This window comes from Saccopteryx bilineata, chromosome 1, assembly GCF_036850765.1.
Source record: "Saccopteryx bilineata isolate mSacBil1 chromosome 1, mSacBil1_pri_phased_curated, whole genome shotgun sequence".
Lineage (NCBI taxonomy): Eukaryota > Metazoa > Chordata > Mammalia > Chiroptera > Emballonuridae > Saccopteryx > Saccopteryx bilineata.
Window position 1 is genome coordinate 313,299,400 of NC_089490.1, and position 19,911 is coordinate 313,319,310.

General features: G+C 35.8%; 1 protein-coding gene across 1 annotated transcript in view; it reads left to right on the forward strand.

Annotated features, from left to right (window-relative positions):
• GUCY1A2 (guanylate cyclase 1 soluble subunit alpha 2) overlaps positions 1 to 18,766 on the forward strand; it is a 323,767-nt gene extending 305,001 nt beyond the window's left edge. Inside the window, exon 8 of the mRNA XM_066247582.1 lies at positions 4,854 to 18,766. Within this exon, the coding sequence (XP_066103679.1) occupies positions 4,854 to 5,061 (208 nt within the window). The 3' untranslated portion in view covers positions 5,062 to 18,766. The remainder of the gene's footprint in view (positions 1 to 4,853) is intronic.
• The last annotated feature ends 1,145 nt before the right edge of the window (positions 18,767 to 19,911 follow it).

The following is a 19,911-nucleotide window of genomic DNA, read 5'->3' on the forward strand; positions in this document are numbered from 1 at the left end:
TAATTAGCAACAACAAAAACTTCTAATTTAACACAGCAGATTGAACACCTGAATTTCTCATTAATCTCTTCTGAAAAATAGTAAAATGACAATAAGGATATAAAAGAAATGTAGCCCTCTTCCGGCATGTACAAAGAATGGGGGGGGGAGTGGAAAAGAACAAGATGGAGGGTATGTACATGAGTGGTATCTGGCTTAACACAGAGGAGAAACACTTAAGTCTCAGATCCTATGGACATATGTACAGATAAGAAGCAAGCCTATTCACTCTGTATCTAAATAGCAGCATACACACACACACACACACACACACAGTTTGTATGTATAAAGAAAGAGAGAATGAGAGAAAGAGAGGAGCTAATTAGAAGATTAATCTAAAAGCTCCAAAATATGACTGAGAATAATTCCAGGAAATATACAAGAAGTAGAAACCACTCCAGGTATTTCAAGCAGAAAGAGATTTAATACAGGAACAATGTGCTTATAGCATCAATGGAAAAAAATGAACAGATTCTAAGCTGCATATCTTGAAATGAGGCACCCAAAGTATAAAACTGACCAGTTAGGCAAGCCACCACTTCCGAGGCCGCCACTGAAGCTATCATGGGCTAAGTCTGGGTCCATGGCCATAGCCATACCAACCTTCGAACATCAGGAAGCTGAGAAATGGATACCTACAGAAGTTAGTTGGAAAAGACACCAATACTGGGCCATTTTCTTCACACTCAGAAAGCTAGAAACTGGATCTTTCTGCAAAATTCTAATCTTGATAACCAGTGTTAATAGTTACTTGTCAAAGGAACATGGAATGTACTTCCCTTCTGCCATTCAAATATTGGGCAAATGAATCTAACTGAAGGAACCTAACAATCACTCAGAACCTTAGTGCAAGGGAAATTGGGAAATGTAGTTTCCATCTGGGGAGCAGTTTGTTTATCTAAACACTCGATTACTAAGAAACAGATTTGGGGCTGGGCAGGGGGGTAACTCTAATAGGATATCTTGAGATATTAAATGTAAGATGCTCTAAACTCAGGCAGATGACACAAGAGGAATTAAGTAAAAGTCTACATCCTGCACGTTGAGATTCCCAGCCCCTTTCCTTCATTCCTCTTCCCGAATGCCAGACTAGAATATTGATACCTGGGCAAATTGGTCCAAGGGAAGTGCACTAAATACATGGATAATGGGGAGCCCAAATGAAATAGCTAGAGGAAACCCACAATTCCATAAGATTTTGCCACACATAGAACTTCCAATCCAATTTTAATGCCTCAAATTAAATAGAAAGAGACTTCCAAGTATACTAGTCATTTGATGAATGCCTTTAACATGAAAGAGAAAGACCAGAATAAACAAGAAAACAATACTCCACCCTACGCACAAATTTTAAAAAAGCAAGAATGAGTTGTTGGTGCAAACAGGGAAATGGGCACTCAACAGCGGAGTGAGAGAGAGCAGCTTCGTTCTGCAGCGCTGAGGGAGCGGGTCCCTGAACCTCTGGGCGTCCGCTTTCCCTCACACGCTGCGACATCCATTGATCCACAGCAGCAGTGAATTTTCATCTTGAAAATCAGTTTGTAGAAAAAAACTCTGTTGCGAGTAGGAAGGGTGACAGGTAAAACTAGGATTTGTGTGGCTTCCAAATACTTACTAAACGTGTTACTGAAACTCCCAGGTTGTATGTCCACCAGCGGGGGGTGACAGCTGGGGATTAATTTAGAGTTGCATAGAAGCAAAGCTTCCGTTATCAGTCCTGAGATGCTGAAGAAATGGATTGAAGGCAGAGCTCTAAAGCCCGCCCAGGCACTTGGAATTAAAGCATTTCAGAGGGATCAGAGGTTTCGGAGTGACTGGTGTCTAAATTCCTAATCCCTGTATTTGATCGTTTATTCAGCACCATGACTCATATCCTCACAGCCAAGCTGTGTGAAATGCCTCCCTGACCTCCTACCCCAGGAACTCATTCAGGTTGTCCTATTGGAAATAATCCGGACTTGCACTTCACTGTTCGCATCTATAAAGGGTGCAGTTAACTCCTGGCTATCACAGGGGCTTGGACCAGTTTATCCTGATGTGCTCTTGTTTTCATTACTGACATGGAAAACTGTATTTAGTATTTAGAAAAGAATAACACCCTGTAAAAGCTGTTGTCTCTGTGATCTTTAGCACAGTATATATGAGATGTAATTAAATTGTCAAAAGATAGATTCATTATGAAGAGTTCTCACCCAGCCAAAGTTCAGTGAATTATTTAAAACTGGTATCCAAAGCAGCTCGTGCACCCTTCTTTTAGTCATTTGTGACTACTTTTATAGAGGAAACCCCAATTTATTTTTCAATGTCAGAATATCTCAATTATAGCAAAATATCAGGACCTTGGTGAAACAAACAAACCACAAAAGAGAAACTAGAGGGCTTAAAATATTAGGAGAGAGGAATGTAGCTCTCTCCTGTATATCGGTCTTTAAGGAAATTTTTTCTTGGCGAGATTGAGTTTATTTATGGTCTATTTCATAGTTGGTGGAAGTGAACTTTGTTGCTCTGGCTCTTGACTTTTGAAGTAAGATCCGCAGTCATCATTTCCCCCTTAAGTCATCGGGGCATCCCCACTTACTCTGCTCCTTTCAAAGAGCAATTTCAGCATGCAATGGGTGCTCAACAGATGTTTGCTGATTGATTGATATCAATGATTGACACCCACATGTTGCAGATCAATGACTGTTGTCTTTGAGCTAAATAAAATCATTGAGGAATTTGTTGCTGAATTAAACTGTTGTTTAGGGAATCCGTGCATGTAACTCAAGTGGCTGATTTTGGAGTGTATGTAAAGAAAATAAATCAACATCTGTTAACACAAAAAGAAGCACTTCACAATGGTTGTCATTAGGCCCCACCTGTATCACAGTTTAGTTTTGCAGTGGAAAGCTATCTTAGTGTAGTCTTATTATTTATTGTAGGGCTAAGCTGAGTAAAGAATGAACAGATCTGGGTTCCAGTTCCAGTATGACTGCTGTGTTGCTGTTTCCCTGAGCAAATCCCTGTAATTGATTCTGGCCTCACTTTCACCCTCTATGTATTTGTCAAAGAAGGGTATGTTTGGCTTTTGCATAAGGTTATGTTATGTGGATGTAATAAGATAAGGCATTTGAAAGAATTTTGAATTTATAGAATAAGCCTCACTTCCCTATATCCCAAGTTAATATTATCGTTATATATTATTTTTGAAGGAATGGTGAAATAAAAAAAATGGTTTTTTTAATCATTTACAAAGCAAGATATTATAACTCTGATTCATAAAAGTAAATATAGATTGTTCATATTGTAAGAATTCTTAGTACCAGTGACTGTTATTTTCAGAGAATATTTTTTATCAATTAAGAATGTTTGAGAAAGATAATTTTTTTCCTTTTTTCCTTAGTGTCTAAATGATTCTTATGCTTATGCAATGATCTTACATGTTCACACATCTGTTGTTCTTCCTCTTAATTGCCTTCTTGATTTTGCCTTCTCTGTGTCACAGTAGTTCCTTCCCCCAGTCCAACTCGTACAGTGCATAACTTATTAACATAGCCTATCTTACCAGGATGAGTTGTTTTTAGGAAAAAAAGTGATGGGGGAGCCGGGGTTTAGCTCCACTGTAGTGCTTTCCAAATAAGTGTAAACTTTTCGTTTAGGATTTCAAAACTTTGCCTAACCTACTGCTTTGGTTTTCACTCTCATTCTGACCTTATTCTGTGATGTTATCAAATGTTTGGAAGCGTGTTGTTCCTGGTCATAATTTTCTTGTTTCTAAATCTCTGATGATGATGTACTCTACGTCCACTTGTTGAACGTCTTCCCATATTTAAGTACTGTCTTTCCGATGAAGGCTTTGTGATCCTCCCTCTGCAAATGTTTCCGGCTTCTAGACTGCAGCATCTTTTATAGTATCTAGCCCATTCTATTTTATATGACTTTTATATCACTGTGTTTTTGTTTTATTATTCAGCAATTATTTTTTGCTTCTTTTATTCCCTGTTTCTATCTCTGTTTATAGAACGTTGAATTTCTTTGGTTGTGTACTCCTTATTATATTTGGATATGTCTAGAAGGTTTTTCTTGGGCAATAAGAAGCAAATCCATGGGAGTTGTTGAATTAACTTGAATTGCTGGGCCACATGTTTAGGTATGAGTATCAAACTGAACCTTTCCTGAACTGGAAAAGACTAAACCTAGACTGAGTGTACTAAAAAGAGGTCTCTAAGTGTGCCCGGAAGGGAATAATTAAGCTGTTTGACAAATGATGCTGGTAAGTTTGGAGAATGTGTAATGCCAGAAATCAGTAGCCTCTGTCAGAGACACTGGAGTTAGGAATGTTGTTGTACAAAGCTAAATATTTGGTTTATGTTTCAGACACACAGGATATGCATTTAAAGCTTGTTAGGAGTCTACAAAACATAAAACAAATGCTCTAGAATCTGGGCAGGTTTTAAAAACAAAGTGTGAATCCTTTATGTTTGAATAAAAACTTCTATTATGCAGTTGCCTTAACCTTTTGTTTAGGTAAAAAGAATTTTTTTTGAACAAATATTTTCAAGTAATGCTCTTTAGGAAGAAAGAAATCAAGCTTGAACAAATTTTTTCAAGTAGTACCAAAAACAGCTTTGTATTGTGTTGTTGTTTGTTTGTTTTTAAAACATGAAGGGATCTTTCCTGAGAAATAACATTTGCAAGTATTAAGAATCCTATGAAGGTCAGAGTGTTAGCATGAGCACAGTCATTGATTGGGTTACTAGGTTTTTAACATTTCTGTCCATTTATTTACATTTCCTTGGCCTATTTGACTCACATTATTTATGTTTTCTTCTTAGATTATTAAAATGGGAAGAAAGTTTCACATTCATTCCTCGGTCCCGTGAAGAGCTTCCAGACAACTTTCCAAAGGAAATCCCTGGGATCTGCTATTTCCTGGAGCTGAGGACTGGTCCTAAGCAGCCAAAGCCTTCTCTTTCCTCCTCAAGAATAAAAAAGGTTTCGTACAACATCGGCACTATGTTCCTCCGGGAGACAAGCCTCTGAGACCTGCTACAGATCAAAGACTCCTCCAAAAGCACAAGCCCAGAACATGGGTCGCGACAGGAGAGTGGGAAGAGGTTCTCTTCCACAGCTTTGTTAAGAACAAACAGGAATTTCTGTAATGTCAGGCAATAACCCTAGAAAAAGGTGGGTGATGACTGTCAATTATAAAACCTGGGGGGAGGGCAATAAGATGTGTCCATTAATATGAGTGTTTTTGGTCATACATATATATTTTAATTACAAGAATGGGCCCCCTTTCAAAACTAACCAATAAATAGTTTTCATGTTTTCTTGTTTGTCACATATACAGATATCTTTCCCTATATATTTGTATCACTATTAAGAGCCTGTTTTGATTATATATTCTGACATTTAGTGAGTTGGTATGTGAAGAATATTTTCTAATTTTGTGTTTCAGAACAGACATTTCATATATATATCATGGCAGTGTGGTAAACTTCCCAGCAGGAAGAACTGTAACTCAGCAAAATATTTTAGGGATATTACCTATTTTTATACATATCTCTTCTTCTAGATAATTACATTTCACACATTATTAGATTTTCGGGTACTGCTACTGTATAGTTGGTATATTATGTAACTCTAACTATTAATTGAATATAGTCTTACTAATCGAGAGTCATTTAGTGCTTAGACTGAGACTACATATAACCAAGGATTTCAGATGCTGAGAAAGCATTGTGTGTCTGCTTAGTAATATATCTGTTAGATTTAATTATGTAGCATGGAATCCATAGAAAATGGAATTTGCTAATACCAGATATATCTGCAACCAAGATTAAAGAAAGGTGTTTTTGTCATCTTCTAACAAATATCAGTCAAAAGAAAATGGTCTCTAGCTTGGATGTTTTTCAACTTAGCACTTACAAGTCCAGGTAGTTATTGTAACATACTAACCTGCATTCTAATAAACAGCAGCCTACTAAATGACATGATCATACTGCCCCACCCCCTTCATGATAGATGACTCCGAAGGCCACTCTTGAGAGCAAATTCCCAGGTCCTGGCATTTGTGAGAAAGGTATAGGACATTTTGCCAACAATGTTGTTTCTTCTTGCATAATAAAAAGAAAGGGGGAAAAACCTGTAGTTTATGGCTTTAAGGTTTGTAAAAAAGTGTTCTGCAGTTTGATTGATTTGGCTTTTAAATTCAGTGACACTTTCAGCATACTGAAACAGGTCTAACCTTCAGACTTAGTAGTCACCATAGTTACAGATAGGCTTCTATCGCATGTGCTGCTAAAATGAAGATCAGTTCCAATAATTAGTACTGCATGAAAATATTATTACAGACTCACCCTGAAATTAGGAGCACAGTATGTCCAGAGATTTTCTATTTTGGATCACATGTAAAACCTAACCTCTATTAAGGTTAGTGACCTGCAAGCATTTGTTTCCCTGAAACCCTAGGGTGTCCATTTTCTTACTATAGTAGGTACACTCATTAATACACTACTCACAAAAATTAGGGGATATTTCAAAATGAATATGAAGGGGTAAAAAATACCCTAATTTTTGTGAGCAGTGTATGTAGCTTACTTCTACTGAATGCAATATATTTCTGCTTCTGGTCAGAGATTTTGGCTGCATTATGATTTGGTTATAAGATAACTCAGCTAAAGAGTATATTAACTAGTGCCCAATGTTGTCTGTGAGGCAGGATTTGTGTTTTTAAGTTTTTTAAGTGTGTCCATAAAACATTTATAGATATGCAAAGTATTTGTTATAATGGTGATCACAGTTATAATTGTTGAACTCTATTCTCGCCCTGGGGCTTGTGAGTACACTAGTATAACACTCTTCATGTGGGACAAGACCTAGACCCAGAGCTCCTTTAATCCTTGCCTGCCCTCCCCCTTCTCTGAGTCTAGGTCTCTGTTTTTAACCACATGGGGTGAGAAGGCCTGGGTGTTTATGGGAGGCTATGTCAGCCGAGGGCAAGGTGCCCTCCTGGCAGTAATCACTCACAAAAGGACTCTTCCTGGCGCTGAGAGATTAACACACTTCCTTCACAGGTAACGGGGGCCAGTTGTACAGTCAGTGGACAGAACAGGCTGGGAGGACCTCAGTCCTCATGCCAAGAATAAGAAACCCCTTAGCTATGTCGATGGGCTCCTTGTAGCACAGGAACATGGGAAGAGAACTCAGCTCACCAAAGTTATTTAGCGTATTCTGCATAGTAATTTAGAGCTTATTGTGATATGGTAAATCAATGTTTGGGCAGTAAACAATGTAACCATAGACTGAAAGAGACTTCTAGAAATCATCCTATCTGTTTCTCTGCTTCTTGTAAAGGTTTGTCTAAGCAACTATTCTAAACTTAATGTTTATTCTCTCTGTACTTATGATCACCTGATCACCTATGGGAAGCATATTCTAAAAGCATCACTGGAACCCCACTTTATTATCTGGTAATGGTAATAGTGCCCCAAACAAAAATTCAGTTATGTATCTATTCAATTTTTCAGAAGAATAACAAACTTTTTCTTAGTTGATATGATTTTACTTAGAGAAGTAGCCATTTACATCGTCACAAATGTCACAATGAATAATACACCAGAGATCTAAATGTCACAGACATGATGCATGATGTAAACTACATTTTTCATACGATATAATCTAAATATATCTTTAAAGCTGTAGTCTGAGACAATGGTCTAATCTGTTACTATTTTGCCAATTTAGCACAGTTGATCATTATAGTTGCACCATTGCTATCTGTGTTTGCAGGGTACTGTTTAAAGTGACTGTTCATGCTAGCTGCAGTCACAGAATTTATGATTTGTGAAAAAGCATCATATTTTTGTCTTACATAATATAGTCCACATATCTTCCTTTAGGAATTGTGACTGTAACAACAGCTGGTAGTGGTATTTCATCCTACTAATTATAGAGTCTTCTAACGTACAAACTGCTACACACATCACATATTTTAGTGTAGCAGATTAAAAGGAATTTAAATGGATGTTCCATTGAAATCAAGTGGTATTAAATTGGGGAAATGGCTTTCACCCACTCTATAAAGGATATTTTAAATATAATTTGGTACCTAGAACTCCTGTTCTAATGTTCTTTCAAGCAACGGATTGGAAGAAGTCACTTTATGACTAGCCATCAGTACTAAAGCTTTTCATCAGTATCAGCATTATTTTGATGGAGAGGATGTCATCATCGGCAAGTAAATCTAACAAAGTCAGAAAGCCCCATATGCACCCAAAACACACTGCACATTATGTGCTTTGTGAACCTTAATATCAGCCATAATTAAAAGAATAATACTTGATGCCTGGAGGAATGCTGTGTACTCTGGTGTACACAGAGAGACTCAACTGTTGAAAAACTGCTTCAATATTCAACTGTTTTCTTATATTTTTAATTATTTGGGTTTCCTTTTTAACACCTGATTATATGACTGTCCAATGAGCTATGACCTAGTGAGACAGTCACTGGTTGCTAAGACTTGAGAATAGGTTTATGGATTCAGCACTTTAAATGGGCACTCTCATGGTCTCACATGTATTCCTCTTGTCCCGTGACAATGGCATGAAGAACATAGTATTATTATTATGCAAATGCAAAAGTGTGTGCCTCTCCAAGAAAAGCAGAACAGAGCAGGACAACAAAAACCTAAACAAAAGCACTTGTTTGCAAGTGCAGCAAAGCTTTTAATTTTGCAAATTCCTCCAAAGAGTTCTAGCAATAAAGCAAAATTAAATTGCTACATATGAAAGGTGAAGCCACAGAGAATTCGGGAAACCACCAGGCTCTGTGTGTGTACAGGGTCCTCTTGCTATTAATTGAAATAGTGTCTTTGAGTTGGTGAGGTATCAAGAGAGAGAACATACACGATTGTGACCATCATTAAATCTATTTCACGAAGCTTCCTTGGGTCACTGACTTGCTGATGGCAGGTGTTGTGAATTATTGGGGCAGAGAGTAAAACATGTCTACAAAGGTTTCGAACTTGGCATGCATTTTGAGCACTACACAACCCAGACCCTCTCTTACTCCACACTGTCACTGGAAACCATCCCGCCCTCTCAAGCCTGGCCCCGTCAAACACTATGCTCTCTGTACCTCTGAACCTAACACAGCCACAGAAAGAGTTGCTGAGGCCTGTTTTAGGCTGATCAGAAGATTCAGACACTTCAGGCCCAAGTAACAATGCACCTCTGAAGAAAAATAGCCATCCCCAGTAGTGCTGGGGCACTGCTTACAACATCTAAGCTTCTCTCTCTGCTTTTTCTTCAAAATACAATCTGACTCCAAGCACTTGAAATAATCTCACTGAATGCTCCTTCAAAATGGATTATACCTGACTCTACACAGGCTATGGGTGGCACCAGATGCCTTTCAGCAAATAATCAAGTCCCGTGTTACTAGCTGGGTACTTCTGTTGAGATTGCAGATATAAGATGACAAAAATAGTCATTTCAGAGGCTTCTGTGAACATATTTTATTAGCTACAGCCTGAAAAACATGACGCATGAGAGATTGAATTATTAAAGTTTTTAACATATTCTGTTCTGAAAGAGGATTTTCTGATATGAACATGCTGAATTCACAGCCAGCTGATTTAACATACAGATACATTGTGTTAAAATGATTGAACAAATTTCATTGTTAAATGTGTAAATTGTCCTGGCCAGTTGACTCAGTGGTAGAGCATCAGCCTGGCGTGTGGATACCCCAGGCGGGCACAGAGGAGAAGCAGCCATCTGCTTTTCCATCCCTCCCTTCCTCTCTCTCTCTTTCTTCCCCTCCTGCAGCCATGGCTCGATTGGTTTGAGCGAGTTGACCTCAGGTGCTGAGGATGGCTCCCGGACCTCTGCCTCAGATGCTAAATAAATGTCTCCTTTGCTGAGTAACGGAGCAATGGCCCCAGATGGGCAGAGCATCACCCCCTAGTGGGCTTGCCGGGTGGATCCTAGTCAGGGCCACATGTGGGAATCCCAGCTATGGACTCAATTTCAGGCTCTCCATGGTGGTGACTGAAGAACAGACACTTGATAATATGAATGAACATAAATCATGTCAGGATATATTGAGATAGTGTGCAAAATTCCTTCCTCACACTTGACTCAAACAATCAAAACCTAAGTATTACTATCTTACCACTTTTCTGTTTCCTTCCTTCGCCTCTTCTTTCCTTCCTTCTTTTTTTCATGAAATCATCAATTGATTTATAGTGCAGACAGAATTATAGCCAATCACATCTTGTAAAACAGTTGTTTTATAAAACAATGAGTATTGTGTGTGTGTGTGTGTGTGTGTGTGTGTTTTGAATGTAGCTATTCCAAGATTAAAAGGAGTGACATTTTGGGAGGATTTAGGATGTAGAGAAGTAAACTTTGTGTCTTTATTTCTAATGTGTTGTGACCAAACCACACAGCTTCAGTCCAGTGTCTCATTGCCATCCCATCAGTAGTGAAAAACGATGCCATCTAATGGTTCAACTCATCAAGTTGGCAGTATCTGGCTGGCTTCAAAAGGATTACCTAGGAAGCTTTTAGGAATACAAACACTGGGCTTTGCTTTTAGAGATTTGGAGTCAGTAGGTCTCAGATGGAGCTTAGGAATCTAGTTAGAAAATCACTCTAGGTAACAGTAATATGCAGCTAGCTTTGGAGATCATTGAAGAGTATTCAGATAATCCCAATTACTAAGAATAAATACAAGTTGACTGAGATAGCAATAAATTATTTTATTTGTAGTTAGTTGAAAGCTAAATACTCTGAATTTCATAGCATTTTTCCCCACAAGTTTTAATATTTATTTGAAATTTATGGTCTGCCTCTTGAGTGTGAGTCTTCAAACTTATTAGAGAAAGAAATCAACACTGGTAAGCATGAGGGATGAATATTGTTCACTATAGGGCTATAAGGCACACTAGATATGGTATCATTTTCATAATTACTGCCTGAACTGTGCAGTGTATCACAATATATGCTAATCCCTACCACCGAGATATAAACTATGAACTTTTAGACAGACATGTAAATGTCAAAGTGACAGCCTTATTTCTGAATGCTTTGATGTTTATGTTATGAAAAATCAACCTAATACTCAATCTAAGTCTATACTTTTCACATTGAACTGTTCATTCATCTAAAAATTATTCCCTAGCAATACCTTGTAACAACCTTTCAAGCAATAATTTAAGCCATGGTGATTATGCCGTATGAAACTTGCACTTCTGTGCACTTCATAGAACTTATAGGAAAATAGAAACATGTTTATATAAGCAATAATATCACTAGTGTGAACTTTTAAAAGATATTCACCAGTCTGCTAAAGCAAGATGAGCAGCAAGTGATGACTCAGTTAAAAATTATCTTATAAAATGACATACTTAATCGATCTCGGAGTTATTCAGATTCACACATGGTATAAAGTAATTAATATACTCTTATCAGATTATTTCTGTTGTATAACTTTTAAAATACTTATAGTACTATTTCTATCAAGAGATGTGTGTGTATTTAATGTTGCCCAGATGTTCAGGTCTTTGTAGTACATAACAGTAAGAAACAGTTAAGGATGGATACATGAGCAAAAGTAAAACAAAAGTTGCATGAGTTGATTGAGAATGTAGGCTTTGCAAAATAGAGATGGGTCTTAGGACAAGTTAATTAATTTAACTATAGTTTTGATAAGGTCTTAAAAGATGAAAGGTTAAAGATAAAAAGAGCTTATTAGTACTGTTTTCTATAAAGGCAAATGTTTAGTAAGTTTAATAGTATTTTGGCTTCAGAATGTATAGTATAATTATTAAACATCTGAAAATGATTATGTAGTCATATTGAAAATAACCTGCTCCTCTCAGCTGTTTTGATTCTGATAGTAAAGATACAGATCTCAAAGTAAATAATTTATCATTTTAGTTTTATTTCTTAAAATGTTATTTAATTAAATATGGCATTATCACTAATATTCAGCCCTTCTATAGTCAAATTACCCTTCCATTATTCAGAATAATGTATTAGGGTTACAGCTAAAAGCAACTGGTACACTTATGTGACACTCTAAGGATTTTCTAAGCAACAGATTGTAATTTAGCAAATCATATAAGCTTAAATTCATTCTTAAGCCTCTAAATAAGATTATGGCACCTATTATTACCTAGCAGGGTAAAATCTCTTTTAATCATGCGTCTGAACACAATTGGAATGGTGAGTGGGTTTGCTAGTATTTTTTTTTTTTTTTTTTCTGAAGCTGGAAATGGGGAGAGACAGTCAGACAGACTCCCGCAGGCGCCCGACCGAGATCCACCCGGCACGCCCACCAGGGGCGATGCTCTGCCCACCAAGGGGCGATGCTCTGCCCCTCCGGGCATCGCTTTGCCGCGACCAGAGCCACTCTAGCGCCTGGGGCAGAGGCCAAGGAGCCATCCCCAGTGCCTGGGCCATTTTTGCTCCAATGGAGCCTTGGCTGCGGGAGGGGAAGAGAGAGACAGAGAGGAAGGAGTGGGGGGGGGGGGGTGGAGAAGCAAATGGGCGCTTCTCCTATGTGCCCTGGCCGGGAATCGAACCCGGGTCCCCCGCACGCCAGGCCGATGCTCTACCACTCTACCGCTGAGCCAACCGGCCAGGGCCCGGTTTGCTAGTATTTTAAGTTCCTGTTATCTATACCAAAACTTATGTTAGCATCCTCCTGCCCCCAATTTAGAAAATTCTATAAAAAACCAAACAGGATTGTTGATTTTCTGGTGAAGTTTACCATTATCTTTTTGTGTGTCATTCAGTGCTTAACACTTAATAAGCATGCTTTTGATTATTATAAATAATGAAAAATAGTTCATTTGAAACTTAAATTACAGTGAATTTGTCTTTTCAGTTAATCCATGTAGATGCTAAGATCATTCTTAATATTAGACTTAAGTACTGTTGTTTATTATCTGAAAGTCGAAGACACCAGAAAAGCCAAGTAACAGCTTGTTTCTGATGCTTTTGATACATATTTTAAAAATAAAGTAATCAGTTTATATTCAGATGTACTCTGCGACCTTTTCACTATTTGGAAAAATAAGAAAAGCGGAGCGGGGGGACTTCTAAATTTATTTTGACTCTGGTCTATTAAATGTAATTAAATATAAGTAGGGCAATAATGTATTAATTGAGGTGAAAGTCAGAAATGTGGCATTGCTTCTCACCTCACTTTTAAAAGACAGTTTCTCCTGTGTTGCTGTCTGGCAGCTAGTTTCCTATCAGACTTAGGACACAGGGACAGATGGTGGGCGTGGGATGGGCAGGGGCTGAGACTAAGCAAAGAGATTAAGTTTTATTTTTTCATGAAGGTATAGATACTCTTAAAGGAGAGGCAGTTTCCATAATAGACATGTGTGGTTTCACGAAGGTCAGATGATTTATTTAACTAGTGGTCATTCTTATTTTTAAAAGAGAAGAGAAAACTCTTTCATAAGCTATTTTCAGTGTCCTTAGGAGGTAGTGTTAGCCTCTCTCAGCAGCTGCACATGTCAGTGACACTGGCATTCCAAAAGCACAGAGCTATTTATAGAAACTCTCTGAAGGTGGCAGATAGCACTAGTCTGGTTACACTGATGAAGGTAAATGAAAGTGTCAGAACATCTGGACTGAATGAACAACGAAGGCCAAATACCAGCTCTGCCATATGTCACCAGAAAGTTATAATGAGCACAAAAGAGCAGACCGTCAGTGTGCAATTTGATAGAAAACAAAACTTTTTCCCTTTGTTATAACATGCCTGGCTGAACTAGCATCCAACAAGCAAAATATAATTTGATTTTATACATCCTTTTTAAAACAAAAAAAAAATTTTTTTTTTGCTGTTGTAAAAACTATCTTTCCCTAGTTTGAAAATTTAATCACAAAGAATAAAAAATATGTATTCTGTGTCCTAAAATCATTCCTAGGGCTATACTGTATTCCATATTCTTCTTCACATTGTTCTCAAGTGGGGATTTGGCTGCTAGTAAAACAGTGCTCAACTTTAGAGTAGGTAGAAGATAGGCCTATGTATCTCATTCGGGGATGCTCCAGAGAGTGGGAACCAGGAGAGAGTCACCTCATGGCACTGGATGGTGTGTTGTGGGAGAGATGAAGAGGACTCTTGTCTTCCACTATTAAAAGTGTTTAGGTAGTCTTATTACCATTCAAAGATGTTTCACTTACATGTAATTGGCTAATTCAGAGCTTCATTAGAACAGACATTTCAAAAGGAGGAAAGGAACCTGAACAAATTTTAATTAGCCATGTCAATTAGAAAAAATAGTTTAGGATCAAGAATTGCAGTTTCAGAAAAGTCAACTTATATCCACAAGTCAGAATGCTAGAGACTTTTGAAAGTTTTCTAAATGTATCAAGTTGCTCAGCACTGGGAAAGAAAAAAAATTTCATTGATCTATCTCTTAAGGTTTTATTCCCTGGAGATAACATATAATTAATGTTCTCCATGATCTTTATGGAAGAAAATAAAGATGTAGACAATGTCATAAAGAAGACATTGAGAGATGGTTTGCAAGTTTGGTAATATTCTTTTACCCAAAAGAATAAACTGTTTTTAATAATGTAAGGATTAAGGAAAACAGTCAAATAATACTGTATTTAGACTTGTTCCCATTAGGATATAGAGCAAAGCATTTCAAACTTCTCAGAATAAAATCTAGGTCAAAGCTATTTTAGGTTTAAAAAGCATTTGAACAACAAACATGTTTTTACATCGCCTCTAACAAGAAGGTATGCATTTTCATACCCAGTGAAACCTCAAATCATAGAACAATTCCATTATTGCCTTCTAAGTAGCATTTCTTTATGTTTGATATCACTAACTTCAAGACTAGCAGGAGAGTATGTCTTCTTCTAAGACTAGGATGATCTGTATCAATATATTTGTGTATAATCACTTAAAAGCCCCCTTCTGCTCTTTTTTAAAATAGCTTTCTTAGCTCAAAGTGTCAGAGTTAAAGTGAAACAAAATGTTAGAGTGTCCAGATAATTTATTGAAATCCCCTTCAAATTTTATTGGTATGAATTACCATTTTAAAATCAATACCTAACATTGACTTGGAGTCTCAAGTAAATTGCTTTTGTATTATTTGACTAGAACTTATCAAAAAGAAGAAATTAATTTTTACAGTAGATCTCATTTTAGCCAAGAAAGTTAAGGTAAACTAGATGACTATATAATTACTACAGTAATTCAAGGAGTTTTTTAAACTGTTTAATTTTTGCTCTTGCTGTGCAAAGATAATTATTAGTGGATGGCAGCCAAACTTATTATTTCTATCTTTGAAATTTGTTTCAAGTGTATCACCAGGCACTTGTAAAACTCATTGTTTTCATTTATTATGTAACTCAATGACCTGGAACAATAAGTTCTCATTGCTCTTTTTTTTTTCTTTGATTCTTAAAAACACTTTTTTTGCCTGTCTAAAAGAATTCTACTAAAATGCAAGTGAGTGCCTGACTATAGGAGGTATCATTTTATGAGCATATACGAAGTCCTTTTACTAGATTCAGCTGCAATAAAGAGAATAAAAGAACACCAATAGGGGAGATGAAAAGAGACAGAAAAATCAAGCTACCTACATTTAAATCATTCTATAACACAACCCTGCTAACCTAGAATGAAGCTGAAAATAGATGGTAAGGTTAAATGATTACAGTTGACACTTGAACAATACAGGTTTGAACTGTGTAGGTCTACTTATATGTTAATTTTTTTTCAATAAATACACAGTAGGTTCTTTAATCTCTAGATTTTGCATTTGCGGATTCAACCACCTACAGATCAAAAACAGTATTTTCAGTTTGAATTAGGGAACCCACATATACAATGTTCTATACTATCCATGGATTTTGGTATCTGCCGATGTCCTAGAACAAATCCCTCTCAATATGCAGAGATGACTAAGGGAGTCAAAGTTATATGTAGATTTTTAACAGCATGGGGTGGGTGGTCCTAACTTCCCACATTGTTCAAGGGTAAACTGTTACAGACATTTAAACACAGTTTTCATATACTCACAAAAATTAGGGGATATTTCAAAATTAATATGAAGCAATAAAAAAAACATTTGATTTTTTTTATCAAACAAGAACATCAGAAAAGCAAACGACAAGTCAAAGAAAGTTGTTTGATTATGCAAATGAGATGCAAAACTAACTTATTTCATTGGTAAAAATGCACTATACAAAAGGCTGAAAGTACTGGAGTATCTGCACGTTCCCTCATCCCCTAATTTTTGTGAGCAGTGTATTTAACAATATAAAATTTAGTATATCAAACTTTGATAAAAAGTAAAAAAAGTTAAGAAATATGCTAATCAGAATGAAACTATTAAAAGGGGCACAAAGAACTTCTTGCCTAATGTATGACCACCAGTATAGAATTTGTTTTCTGTTGGAAAAATTTGGTACTATATCTTTAATCAATATTGGCTCTATGATCTAATTAAATATTAGTATGGTCTTTATGACCATGGGAACTTATGCAAGAGTCCAAATATCAAGTGTAGCTATAGCATGAATATCAGGACTGTTGGTGAATGTAAAAGGAGTAGGATATATGTATAGATATTATGTGCAGTAAACTAGTTAGGTCTTTAAAGTTTGTCAGTATCCTCAGCCTCTCTCTCTCTCTTTTTATTGTCATTCTCTCCATCTATCTCCCTTCCTTGTTTTCACCCCTTCCTTCCCTTCCTTTTCTTCCTGACTCCTTTCCTTCTCATCTTCCTTCTTTCTTTCTTTCTCCCTCCCTCTCTTTCACTCACTTCTCTCTCTCTCTCTCATGAAGGATGTGGGAATAGCATTTCTTATTTTGAAGACTCCCTCTTTCACTTTTACATGATTGAACACTTTTTGAATTCATAAGGTAAGGAAACAAAGGTGAACATTTAGCTATAGATCATTTGGGGATAGAAATGACTGAGAAAATTGAGACCTTGATTTCCAGAGGCTTCATTAGTTAAGAAAACCATGAATCGAAACAAGAATACATGTTGTCTTTTTCACTAAATTTAAACATTTTCACAGGAACTATGAGGACAATTTCTTTTGAACCTCCTATATATATTGTCCCTACAAACATCTTAATTTCCTAATTTCTAAATAGTACATTTGTCTTGGGCATCCCACTGCTAAGGATTAAAACAGAAAAGAAGCGTCTTCTATTTGTAGGGAAATTGTGTTCTAAAAACTACTTCTCAATATGGTGAATACACCAAACGCTACTTGATTTTACTGGCTCTTTATCTAGAAATAGCCAATAAACTGTTTTGCTTTCTGTATACCTTCTGTGACTTAGTCTCACATAGCATGGTGTTTTGGATTCTTTTCTGAGGGTTTGAAAACATTTGCCATCAACTTTATAAATCTACTGTATTTAAAAAGCAATATACAATGTATTTCCTAATTCTTAGCACCATGCCTTTGAAATTTTAAAATATATTCAAATAGCTATTTGTAACCACAATTTGGTTTATTCGCCAAAATTAACAAATTGTCAAGTTCTTAAATACAAAAAAAAAACCCAGGTGGAATTATTTTATGATATATCAAGGGATTTATCTATTACAAATCTCAATTCAAAGCCATTTTCTTTCAGGGAAAATTCAGTCATTTCTAGCAGAGTCTTTGATTCACAAGGAAAAAGAAGTAAAATATTTTATTTAAAATAAAAATGAGTAAGACAGAAGAGTATGCCCTTCTATTTTAGGTACCCTTAACACAATAATAATTTGAAAAGTCTTGAAAAAGATTCAAGGAATCTTTAATCTCCAAAACTATCAATTTTATCTTATTTCTGTATTTTATCTTAGTGTGAACTAATATTGCATTTAAACTACTTAACACATTGTCTCAATGATGTAAGTTTGTGTTCAGACGCTGAAAATCATATAGAAATAATACTTTTTCCTCCCTCTGGAAAGATATGCTTCACAAGGCAAATACCTTTGAATTAGGGTTCTTATTTTCTTTTGGACTTCTTTGTTACACACATCAGGGTTCTTCTACTCTAACAGATCAGGTTGTCAAAGAAGGATAGGAAAACTTGGACAAAATTTAAAACTTCAAAAGGGTAGAATTTCTGTGTTAATTAACTTTTATGTATTTAAAACTGATAAATTTATTTTGAAATTGTGAAAAAAAGGGCAGCTGCCATATAAATTGACAGTTAAGAAAATTCCAATTACTTTCTTCCTATGATTTTCAGTGTTAAGAAAGCCTTTGTCTTGAATTGATAGACAATCTCAATACTTATTCAGATTAAGAAATATGACCTTCAATAACTTTAGCATTTTTATTTCTTGAGAGAAACACTTTTAATAATGAATGTAAAAAGTAGAAGGACTGTGGTTGAGAAAAACAAAAGAAATTCAGATGATATCTGAATAGCTGTTTTCCATGGTCCCACTTACTCCCTCTATTTTGTTGCCTCCTGCCGCTGAATTGATATGCAAGGGCCAGACCAGCAAAATTTACAAGGCACTAAGCATTGTCTCCTTTAAGAATCTGGAGATAAGCAAAAATTACTCTGAGTCTGCAGAAACTGAATCACATCATCATGGTGGGTTATGCTTACTAAGGAAGTCAGGTTAAGTTCAAATAAAAAAATCAGTTCATGGAATTAAAGACTTTCTGTTTTTCTTAGAGTTGGATGAACAGATTTTTTCCTTATTTAAGAAAAGAAATCTTCCTGAAAAATTTGCCTTGGAAAAACCTCTAAAGTTTTATAACAACTGCCTGTAACTACATTATAACATTGGTAATCAAGTGACAAAACTGTCTTATGCTTTTAAAATGTATCGAGTAAGTGCATTCCAGAAATAATACATTACATTCTTCATTTCAAAATCAATCCACCTGAATTCTTACTCTTTAGCTGTGAGTAGCTATTTTACAAAACCAAAGGGTCTCATATCCCAAACAGTACTTTAGTTTTAAAAAAAATACTTACTTGTTCATTTCAATGCATAACATAAACAACCAGTGTATTTCCATCAAGCATTCCAGCTCTATATAATAATAGGATTCCCAACCTACTTAGTAAAAACACATAGTATCATGTGCTGGGCCTTCTTTCACTTCTTCTGCATGGGATAGGTTTTCTTAAGCAGATACATGAATTGTTTTAATGTTTTGTCCAATTCATTTGCTGTAATTTCATGGGTTTAAATTTTTGGTTTGGTTTGCAATGTAAATAATATGGTAAAATTTGCTATTTTGCTATCAATTATATATGACTCGTTTCTTTTAAAATCTAGTTATCACAAGTTTACATTACAATATCATCAAATAATACCAGGTAAACATACTAATATATCTGTAGGGCATGGTTAAGTTACATATTTGAAATGTTTAAGCTATTTTTCATTTTCTAAAAGATGAATGCATCTCTTAAGCCTGTACCATTAATTTTTAAAAAGTTTCATTTGGTGTTTCATGTTATATTTTAAAATAGTTTTCTTTATTTGGTAGTACAGGTCTAGAGAAATGATAAAATATGCCTCATTTCACTAGAATTTTAAGAATACTAGTACATATAAAAGTATACAGGCTCTTATAGGCTTATAAACATCTACTGTATCTTCTTTGCTTTTCATATTACACCACTTTTTACATATTTGATTATTTGTAATTATGCTAAATCATGTACAATGTAAATAGCATGTCTCATTATGCAAAATGTCTTTGTATTTACACACTGAAGAACAAGGTAAATTTATATATAAAAAATGAGTGATAAAAATCTGAGTTTCTTATAAAACAAAGTGAAATGACAGTCATATGTTATATTTACATAATTCATTACAGAACTGTTTTAGTCATGCATTTATTTACTGTATAA